The following is an 11,250-nucleotide window of genomic DNA, read 5'->3' as shown; positions in this document are numbered from 1 at the left end:
GGCAAGCCTTTCACATTTAATAGATACTGTCAAGGCTAATGCTTCTTTTGGTGTCACTCTGTCACTTTGCTAATGCTGGTTCCTTTTTCCAGTAGTTTTCTTCTTCATCTTTAAAAGGAAGGAAAGTATGGCACGGGTTCACATTCACTGGAAAAACATTGTCCTTCTCCCTCTGGCACCCTCCCTGCCATGACCATGGTGACCCTCCTGCAGTGTCAGGGATAAAGCTGTCGGTGTCCTGTGAGGCAAGGGGGAGCCAAGGAAAAGGTTCTTCCACTGCTGGCAGTCCCATCACGTGGCACAAGGCTTAAAGACACGACAAGCCTCAATAGCTTTTTTCAGGTGTGTTTTCTCACGAAATTCTTTTGCAGCAAAATAGTAGAAGATGGCATCCAGGCAGCAGTTCAGGTTGGCAAATATCATAGACACTTGAATGAAGAGGCTGATGGTTTGTTTCAGGCTGCAGTCCACTATCACGTGCTGTCTCACCAGGCACTGCAGGCAGATTGCCAGGTGAACGGGTGTGAAGCACACCAAAAACACCACAAGGTTGACGATAATTACTCGTAGCGAGCCACTGCCTTCTACCTTCTTTTTGGCTTGGCTTTTGTGATTCAGAAGAATCCAGATGTTTTGAGCAGAGCAGAAAACCATCACTGCAAGTGGGATCAAAAATCCAAATATTTCCACAGAAACGATGAGTGGGACACTCCACGCCTTTTCTGACATGTTGTGAAAGCACGTGAAAGGATCTTTCTTGTGAAACACATACATTGGGCTGCTGCAAATCCAAGCCACTGCCCAGACAACACAGCAAATCAAGACAGCCCACTTGGGGGATTGGTTAGCTCGACCTTCAAAGGGATGCCTTATGCAGATGTACCTGTCAACAGTGATGCAGACAATGATGAAGATGCTGACATACGTGTTGACGAAGTAAAGAGCCTGTATGAACGAGCACAGGAGCCCAGGTGCTTCTGTAACAGAGTAGTACAACTTCAGTGGGAGCGACAGAAGCAGCAGGACATCCGCAAGCGCGAGATTGATCATGTAAACTGAGGTTTTGGTCTGTTTCTTCCAAAAGCAGCAGAACACAGAGAGCGCCAGGGCATTGAGAACCAGCCCAAGAATGAAGGTGGGGATGGAAATCCCCAGCTGCAGAGTCTTTGCTAAGCTGTCGACGGCTGTAAAATCACATTCCTTGCTGCTGTTGGTCATTTCTCCCCTAAAATGACAGAGAGAGCAGGTTGGAAATGTGTCAGGCTCCTGGTAATGCCTTGACAATCCAGATCAAGATACTTTCAAACACAGTTCTGGGCTTTTTTGGTTTGGAGCTACACTCTTGGTCAGCCTTTGGCTATTGTGGAAAGCGAAACCTCATTTCAAGCGCAGAGCTTTCTATTTCCATTTTGAGTGGCTTGATCTCTTATAAAGGAGTCTGATTCTCGATGGCAAGTAGTCAATGTCCACTCACTACCACGCCCTGTAATATAATCCCATTGAGATATTGAAGAGACTGACCCAATCAAACATACATTTTCAAAAACTCTAGAGTACTATCTCTCTCTAGTAACTTGTACATTTGTTGAAACTTCCCAAACACTTATGTTTGGTTCTGTTGCTACACACAGATTAATTAAATTATGTTTCTATATTAAGGCATGTCAATCTGATAGCTGGGATTTTACTCTTATATCAGTGATTCCCTACATCAGTAGTTTCTGCTGATGTGCTTTTACTACACCCACATTTACAAGATATTTTAATTTCATATACTGCTTATATCCAATGCAGTATTTTTAAAGGTCAGATCTTTTATCTAGGTGTAAAATGAGTAAGAGTGTTTTCTCACTTGTGTTTAACTTTCAGCACAGTTTCAATTTGGGGTTTGCAAGTACTTCAGATTTTAACTGATTATCTAGGATAATCCAGCAAAGATTAGCAAATGCAAGGCATGACATCTTCATACTACAGCTCTTAATAAAGTATAATTTGTGTGGAATTAAGTATTATTGCTGTTCTTAAAAATATACAAATACTTTACCAAACTAAGCCTTTAAAGTGCTTTTTTATAACCTCTCTAAATCAAAATCACAAAAAATCCTAATAAAGGTGAACAAAATTGCTAGTTAAAGTTCCCGGTCCAGCTCAGCCAATCAAGTTGTTAAAAAAAATTTTAGGAGTAAGTGAAGATGTTTTAAGAATAATTTGATCAGGAGGAGAATCTGTGCTTTGGAGGACAAAAAGTGACAGGCAGCTCTTAAGCAATGCCAAATGGAGCTGAACTTTGCCAGAGAAACCAAAAACCAATTGGTGAAAGATTTTTTTGTCCGCATGGCTAAAAAAAAAAAATAAATGTCAAAACAGAGAGATAGAGAGATGGGGAATAAGTAGTTCTGCTAAACATTAAATGAGGAGATAGCCTTGTATTTTGCCAAGTCTAATACCACTGCTTTTCATAGGAATCCTGATTTTGTGCTAGAGGTCAGAGGTGGGATGACCTGGGGGAACCAGTGAGTGACAATGGAAATCACTGTGTCTGAACACAGAATGCACTCAGGGCTTAACATGCTCATATTAGTGAAACAGTTTGTTTCCAGCTCAGACTACAGAAAGAATAGGCAGATAATGCTGAAAGTTCAACTCAGTAACTGTTATAAAGTATGTAAGTTATCAGTGTAGCTGTAAAGGGATTAATCTAGTCCATCTGTTGAAGGAAAGAGTGTCAAATGTGATTAAAGCAATTCTATAACTGTTGAGTCTAAGCTTCACACAGATTTTTAAAGAAAACTGCTAAATAAGTCTCTGACAGTTCTTACCAGACCATTATCTTCTTTGATGAAGTATCTGCTTTTTCACATAAGGGAAAGGCTGAAGATTTTAGGCACTTGCATTTCAGCAAAGTACTAGAAACAACTAAATAGCACTTGAAAAAAGAGGGATTAGAACAAGGGCTGTTAAGCAGGTGGTGAAATGGTTACATGAAAGCTGATGAGGACTACAAACAGAGTGGATGGAGGTTCCTAAGGGGATGCACAAATTCACCAAGGCTATTCCTTGACTGTGTTTCCCCCAGTGAGCCCACTGTGGAGCGAGGGTGACCTGTGAGGAGGTGCTGTTGGTCAGGGGCTGGATACAACAGCCACCTGCAGAGAGCTGGACTGAGCCACGTGAGTTGGGCTGTCACAGCTCTGCTGAACTTAGGAAACAGCAAAAGGAAATCTGGATGTTATCAGTGGATTTATCTGTCAGAAATGAGAACAGAAAGAAAACATCAGTTTGGTCATCAAGATGAGGCGGAATCAGTCCCTTTGAGCCAGGAATGCGCGGCAGTCACTTAGAAAATCACGTGTTTGGTGGTGCGTAACAGGTGAGAAAAATTACAGTAACCATGGAGCTGCACCAGTGCCATGTGTACAGGGATTATTGTAGGCAGGTGCTGCTGTCACTGCAGGGCAGGACAGGTAAGGGGACATGGGAAAATTGTGCTGTTGTGTGAGCATGGGTGCCCTGTGATCAAGAGCACACATCTAGCTGGGGAAAATCAGATTACATTAAACAGTACATAAAGTGCTGGATTAACAAGTTTTGTCACTTCCACAAAATGAATATATCAGAAAATTGTGCATGGTGTCTCTTCAAGTCTGGCATTTGGTTCTACTTTTATCAAATTTCCAGCTCACAGTGTGCTTTTCCTTTTGAATTCATTAGTACCAAAGTACGTATAGCGTTACTCCAGAAAATGATTGATTTAAAGAAAATGTTAGCCAGCCTTTAAATTGGTAATTTCAAGTACTTTAATAGAGTGTCTGATTGTCAAAACCATAATGTTTTTTATTATTTTGCCCTCTCAAATTCAAATTTCATATCTTGAGTAATCCAGAGGAACTGTTTGCAACCAGACCAAGTAATATTTTTGCTCAAAGTTATTTGGAGTTTCATTTCCATTGACAAATAACCTTGCAGTCATTTAATAAGCATCATCCTCACTGTGTTATCCAAATTATTAATAAAAATACTGATACTCATCCTGAAAGATACTGAACTGTACCAGAGACATCTTTCCTGTATGGTAGACACTGATTAGTATCTCAGTGGGTACTCACTAATCATACAGAGGTTTCATACAGATCATGTTTCCTTTGTCTGCCTATGAGAATTTCTTTAGAGATAGTGTGTGAAGCCTGCTTCCCCCTCCTACACCCCATCCCCCAGTGCTGCCAGTTTGTCACAGAGGAAGTCAAATTACTTCTATTTCAGTCATTCTCAGATTAATCTGTGCAGATTTTTACTTACCACTTCTGTGTGCTTGCAAACAGATTCTGTGGTGGGTGATTCCAAAGTTTTTTTTCAAATATTAAAGCCAGGTTTAGTGATCCACCATTTCCCAACTCCACCTTTTCCACCTTCTTAAGAAACAGGTACCATGTTTGCTCTTTTTCAGTCTTCCAGGGAAAATTTCCCTGTCCTCCACGAGTTTTCTGAAGGAATCTGCTGTGGCTTTAGGATTGTTTTAGTCAACTTCTAAAAGCCAAAAGATGACATAAGAACCTGTAATTAACAGTACTTGAGACAGTGTGTCTTAGCTGGTTCAGCCTCTGCGTCATCGCTGCACCATTTGTTCTCAGTTTCTCCTACTGAGGATTTTCCACTTCCTATGAACTAGTTAAAAGTTAATTTGGTTTACCCATAGCAGGAGCTTGGGGTTTAGTGAGCAGGAAAGGTGTGCTGGCGTAGGAAATGAACAGCAAGGTTTTACAGTATTATGTTCACTGGGTTTTTTACAGCACAGCGGAATCCATTAATGGTTTGTAGCTTGGATCCAAGTTTATCTGCTCTAGTTGGGATTCACACAAATCTGTATGGGAGCACAGATTTGGGATGGCAGATTAAGAGTATTCTTACCCACGAAAGCTTCATTAGCAAAAACATCCCTTGTTTACATCTATTTTCTAGAATATTATTCATGTTAGATATAAGTTATTCTCTTGTTGGATGTACTAGAAAAGAATAAAATGTCTCAGTGCAATGATGAGCAGCAGATCCCCCACCTGCCATATATTTCATCTGTAGTTGGATAATTTCTTGCCATTTTCTTCCTAAATATTTTGATTGCAACAGAACAGATTTATACTTATTACTATAAGTAGAAATCTTTCTTCGCTTAGTAAAGCAAGACTAGATGTTTGATCTTATAGTTTGACTTTGTAAGTAATAATCACCAAACTAGCTTAAAAATAGCGTCTACAATCAATGCTGCTATTAAATTATTGGAAAAATAAAAGTTAATAGTTAAAATATGAATTACTCTACCTGAACCCCAGGAAGCAGAGCAGCATTTCTTCAGTTCAGGTTGTTCTATAGAGCACGAGAGCGTTCACTTACAGACCATGCCTTACAAGTATTCTTCTAAGTGGCATAACCAACCACATCCTTCTTTTCTTCTCTTTTTTTTTCTTTTTTTTTTTTTTTCCTTTTTTTTTTTTTTTCCTGTTTTAAAAAGCACTCTGTGCTTATTTATACAGACAAGAGAAGGTGGGAAAAGCATAAAGATTTGAATCGTCAGCTGTTTCCAGCCACTAGTCAAATTAGGGTGGGGAGCAGTTTGTCTCTGAAGTCAGGGGGTTTGGCCTGGTCTTTACCTGGTGTGACTCAGCTGAGAGCTTTTATGAGGTTGTGGCAGCTACCTCCAGATTTCCAGTTATTCCTTGAGCTGGAGGGGAGATGGCAGGGTGGAAATTTGTAGGAGAGCTTGTAATAAAAATAGTGTTTGTTGCCCCAGTTTCTGCTCCATTTGCATACTGGAGATCAGTAGTTTAGCATTCAGAGGCTTCTGAAAGATACAGCTACTTACACACATGCAGCTGTTTAACTATTTAAAGGGCAAGTGCCAGTTTTAGACAGTTCAGGTGTGTGAGTCATTAATGCAAGTTGGCAAACAAATGTTTATCCGTGAGAAAAGTGAGGTATATGGAGCACTAAAGTAGTGCCTTCTATGTCAGTCACTTGGTAACCAAAACACATTTTTCTTTAAATGAGTTTTCAAGGCTTTCCTATCAATTACTTTTTCCTGAAGCTCTTCCCCTGCTCTGGGAGGAGTGTGCAATGTACACCTTTTGGAAATGTGGATGTTTGGTGTTATATAAAATGATGTAATGTACTGAGAAAAACCTAATACCTGTTTGATGACAATGTGATAGTCTCATACACTGTAATTTTATCTCCAAGCAACAAAACCAGCAGAAGAATAAAACCTTAAGCAAGGGCTCATCTGCGTGTGTCATGTGGACACTTCACATGAATGAGCTCAAACTCTCTGGCTAAAGTGTGAAACTCATTTGCTAGTGCTGACAGCCTCTCTTCTGACTTGTGGACTGCCCTTTTGCCTTCCACACTGCAACCCTTTTCAGAAAAATACAGGAGAAAAAAAAAAAAAGCAGCTCTAAGTGACATTTTTCAAATTGCAGCCCAGGTTTGGAAGTAATTTTGTCTTTCTGCAGAAAAAGTAGCACCAGCATTTATACCACAGGACTTGGAGAAGAAAAAACTTTCAGTTTTAGATGAGACAGGAAGAAAATTGTTTGGGTTCTGCTTTTTTATCTTTTTTTTTTTTTTCAAATCACAAATTTTGGGTAAACCTCCTAAGAAAATTGCGTGGCAAAGGAGTTGAAGACGATATGATTCATAGCATTTGAGAAACACATCCTGGAACTGGGAGGTTTCAAGGGCTTTTAAACTTCTGTCTTCTCAGAGCTGTGGGCTAGCTACAAGTCTCAGCAATACACTGACATGGGTCTAGACTCACAAAGAAATCTAAGAGTACATTTAAATATTAGCAGAAAACAAATACTCTGCAACTCTGTGTGACTTTTGAACATGTCATGTTGCAGCTGAAATGAGGCTGCTTCTTTAATCCTCTCACCACAGGCATAATCCAGACTTAGCTTAAAAATGAATTTTAATACTCTGTGCTGCCTTCACTCCCAGCAGTAGGTTCATCCCTTGTGGCTCTATGAACTTCCCACTTAGTAACACTTGATGCATCAGCGCTAGACAAAAAAAAATCAGCGTTTCTGCACACATCAACCACAGTTGCTAAGTTGGCAATTTGCTTGTGATACATATGGCCTCGTTGCTTGTAGGTGAGTATGCAGTTTGTTGGTGTGCACATAAGTCATCTTTTTGCAGGTTGGTCTTTTCGGCTTAAATTAGGACAACTTTTATCTAGAGCATGTTTAATGAGGGCAGCGTATGAATGACTTAGTCCCAGGTTTGCAGATAAATTACTGGCTGAGAAATTAGGACTTGTTTCTCCCTGTCTTTGGTGGTGGCTTTTGTAGATTCTCAGATGCTATACATGAATATGCTCAGCAGGAATTATTTCAGTGAGTCCTTTGTGCCTTCATCAGCCAGCACTGCTGCCTGATAAATGCTGTATTTCAGGGACCCAGGTGGCTGCACGCCTCTGAGGTTTTCAATGGGAAGGAGAAGGGCTTTGTTTATTTGAGGGGTTTTTTTTAATTAACCATTAAAATGAGCTGGATGTTTATTGTGTGTGCTGCCTAGAGACAGCAATCTTAACAACCTTCTCTATTTCCCAGTATTGTGTTCCAGATAGCAAACAAATAGTGGCTGGTGGAACCAGAATCAAACCGAGTAACTAAAAGGAAGCATCTGAGCAAAAAACTTTAAAATACAACCAACCAACCAAAAAAACCTTACTCATTTTTGCCATAAGCATTATAAAGGTTGATGAGCTTTCTCCATCTTTTATCCTCTAGGTGTCCTAAATGCTGCTCTTGCTACGTCGGGCACCACCAGACAGGACTTGCCATTTTCAAGGAATCAAAACCTGTTTCAGAGGAAATGCTCATACTGTGCAAAACCACATTCATTTGCATTACATTAGCATGAATTCTGCTGTTCTTTTTAAGTGGAAAATATATCAAAGCAGTTTTGCAGTCCAGCTTTCACAAATGTCCAAATCATGTGTTTGCTTGTATTTAATCACCAGATAGAATAAGTCAGGTCTCAAATCCGGGATTAGGATGTTCAAGTGCAAATGAATCAAAATTCAAAGGCAGAGTCCAGTGTGGTGCTGTGCCTCTATGAATGACTGTGTGACTTGTTCTCTTAGACAGCTATTAAATGTTGTCTTAGGTAACATGACTTAATCATGCAGAGCAAAAGGACTCCGGAAAAAACATTGCTCAGTAGAAAGCTAGGAGGTGAGTGACAAACTGCCTTTATCCAGCACTCTTTAGAAGGACAAAGTGGGAAAACAGGAAGCTTATCAGCCCTGATCTGAGTCTAAGGTGTCTTCCATGTTGTGCTGTGACTGGTTTCTGATATTTTTGTGTTTTTAAAGCTTTTAAAAACTGGATGGCCAAAGTGAGTTAAGCTAACAAGTTGTCTTGTTACTGAACAGGCTACCACAACTTGTCACCCCAAAATGGATTGGCCTCCTTCTCTTCAGAAGGGAGATGGTCAGAAGGGAGATGCTGGTCAGAAGGGAGATACTGAGGACTTGATCCAACTCCAGCTGAGCAGCAGAAAAATTCTGGAAAGGAAAACTGCACAAGGAGCTCATGATGTTGTCACCTATGTCACATGTAGTGCAATACATCTTTCTGCCTAAAGAACAGGTAAAGAACAAGCTTAATTTTCATTGGTGACTTAAAAATTTTTGTTTGTGCTTGAGCTGGAATACAGCATTTTCTCTATCTGGAGGCCTTTTGCTTCACACAAGTGCTCTTTGAGTTGCTCAGTACTCTCTTTCTCATCTTCATAAGCACTCAAAGCCTGGTGTACAGCGAGCTATCTCAGTTGCACAGCTGAGAACTTTGGATGGCTAAGGAGTTGTGTTTTTCTCATGTAGCCAGTTTTTTGAATTCAGAAGACTGCAAAACTGGAAATGAGAAAACCTGGGAACTGCTGTATTTTATAGGGACCAGGTACACTCAGCCTCTTCAAGATAAGGCAGAGACCTCTAAAGACATCCCAGGACAGAGCAAAAAAAGTAGTTTTTCTTGGAGTTGGCCAGCTATGAGGGTAGATTTGTTTCTGACTGCATTTGAGAAACCTTACAAAGGTGTGTCAGGGCTGAATGCTAAGAGGAAGGGAACTGGACAGTCTAGTGAGCAACCAGTCTCACACTAATATGGTTGAGTGAGCAAAACCACGGGAGCAATATTTTTAAGTACAGCATATCTTCATCTGCTTCTGACTCAGAAAGTTACCATCGGAACACCAAGCATGCAGGGTGCCATACCCACAGTCTACAGCTGAGCTCAAATTATCTAATTTTCCATCGTTCAATTTGGTCTTGCAGAGCCAAAAAGGCCAGTTAGACAAGGCCAGTGCCAGCCAGGTGCCAGTGAGGACATGTGCTTCCTGGCCAGTCCATTCCTCCTCTGGGCAGGGACAGAATAAGTCTGTGTGTGTCCAGAAGCAATTCTGGTCATGGGAGTGCCAAGAGGCTACAATTTTTTCTTGCATATTTGTAGGAAGAAGCTGACAGTCAAGCTGCAAGTTCAGCTTTAGTGAAACTGTGTAAGAATAGACCCTGCACTCATGTGCAGTCTGCTCCACGAGGTTCAGCATCACACCCACCTTTGCCAGCTGCCCAGTCAGGAGGGTTTGTGCTTGCTCAGCAGAGCTGGGCTGGTGCTGGTGAAGCACCAGCAGCAATTGCCATCCACTAAGCTGCATGCAATTCTTAGGAGTTGTTTCCATGGGTCACATACAGATTGTATTGCTTGAGGAGCCCCTGGGAAAGAGAAAAATGTGAAGCTGCTGTGTCAATCTCTTAAAACAGAGAAATACTTTTGTTTGAAGGAGATGCCTTGCTCACTGAGCCGTGGCACTAGCAAGGGAAATGGTAAGTGTGCACAAAACCAAGGCTTCAAATGAAACCGCCTGCTAATTTCACAATCAACCAGTAAAAGGAACTAATAGTTAGGAGCAGTGAGGATATAAACCCAGCACCTGTGCAGAAGACCCCATGGCTCCTAGCAGGCCTCTTGAGCACTCAATCTTCTGTGGGAGCAGTGAAACAAGATATTTGTCTGCTTAGTCTTACCATTCGAGTGCCACTGTGTGGTTATTGCACACTATTCTTTTTTTCTGACCCAGGCAGTGATCAGATCAGTGTCATGTAATGCTTGCCCATCTACACCATGTAACATAAGCATCGATAAATAACGTATCTAGATTTTTCTTTTCCATAGAAAAACATTTTCTTCTCAGCCTTTGCATTGCATTAGGTAACAAAACATAAGATGAAAATTATTCTCTTTGCATTTTCATTCTTCTGTGCATTACCTGAGCACTGTTGACTAGATCATCACTACAAGACAGCAGCCGTCCCTGCAGCCTGGCACAGATGGATGCCAGTGCAGGAAAGCAGCAGCAGCTGCACTGCACACTTATGCCCTGCACAGTCATTCATAAACCTTCCCACAGACAGCCCTGCACAAAGGGGAAGGAGCTGCCTCATCTGCAGGGCTTATGTGCTCTTGATGCTACAACTTTCTGAAAAACTCATTTCTGTTGAATGACTTGTTCTGAAAAGGAGATGAGCTGTGTGGACATGACATTTTTCCTATTTCCTTTAACTTTTCCTCATCCACCCCTCCTCAGTGTAGGGATTGGCTTGGTTTTCCTTGGGGTTCCTGCAGGCTATATATAGCATGAATTCCTCCATCAGAGCACAGAAAGGTGCAGTTATCAGTGCAGACTCTTCAGCCTGTGTCATCTCATCTTGGATCATCTTAGACCTCTGAGGGTATGAGAACTGCTGTGAACCTCACTGCTGCCGTAAGAGTGTCCAGCCAGGTCCCAGGGCACCAAAGTTCCAACTTGAACCATTAACTGACTTATCGAGGAGATGCAGTGAGTGCTGCAGGGAAACAGAAAGTGCCCAGGGAGAGCTCATCAGATAGACAGGAAAGAAAAGTTTAGGACTATGCTTGTAGGGATCCCTACATTTACTTCAGAGTCACAGTTCCGAGTGTCTGTCAGTGCTGGTAGAGGAACTGCTTCCCAACAGTGCCATCTTTGGGTAGTTTGTGAGCTGGACAAGAGGCATCAAGGTGGAACTTGACTTTTCCTTTATTTCATGCTCTCTCTCCCCACATATTAAAAAATATGTGTGTATATATTTGTGTGCACATCAATATCATAAATAATTATTAACAGTAATTATGTTGCACATGTGGGTTGCATGCACACTTATTTTTATGAGCTTCC

At 41.2% G+C, this 11,250-nt stretch overlaps 1 protein-coding gene across 1 annotated transcript; it reads right to left on the bottom strand.

Annotated features, from left to right (window-relative positions):
- Nucleotides 1–291: 291 nt before the first annotated feature.
- On the bottom strand, nt 292–1,256 carry GPR55 (G protein-coupled receptor 55). The gene has a single exon (XM_008919602.3). The coding sequence runs from the start codon at nt 1,216–1,218 to the stop codon at nt 292–294; it is 927 nt and encodes a 308-aa protein (XP_008917850.1). The 5' UTR covers nt 1,219–1,256.
- Nucleotides 1,257–11,250: the final 9,994 nt, after the last annotated feature.

Source organism: Manacus vitellinus, unplaced genomic scaffold (assembly GCF_001715985.3).
Source record: "Manacus vitellinus isolate BGI_N305 unplaced genomic scaffold, ASM171598v3 scaffold_49_pilon, whole genome shotgun sequence".
NCBI classification, from domain to species: Eukaryota; Metazoa; Chordata; class Aves; order Passeriformes; family Pipridae; genus Manacus; species Manacus vitellinus.
The sequence above is the reverse complement of the archived record's forward strand: the minus strand, read 5'-3'. Positions and strand labels throughout refer to the sequence as shown.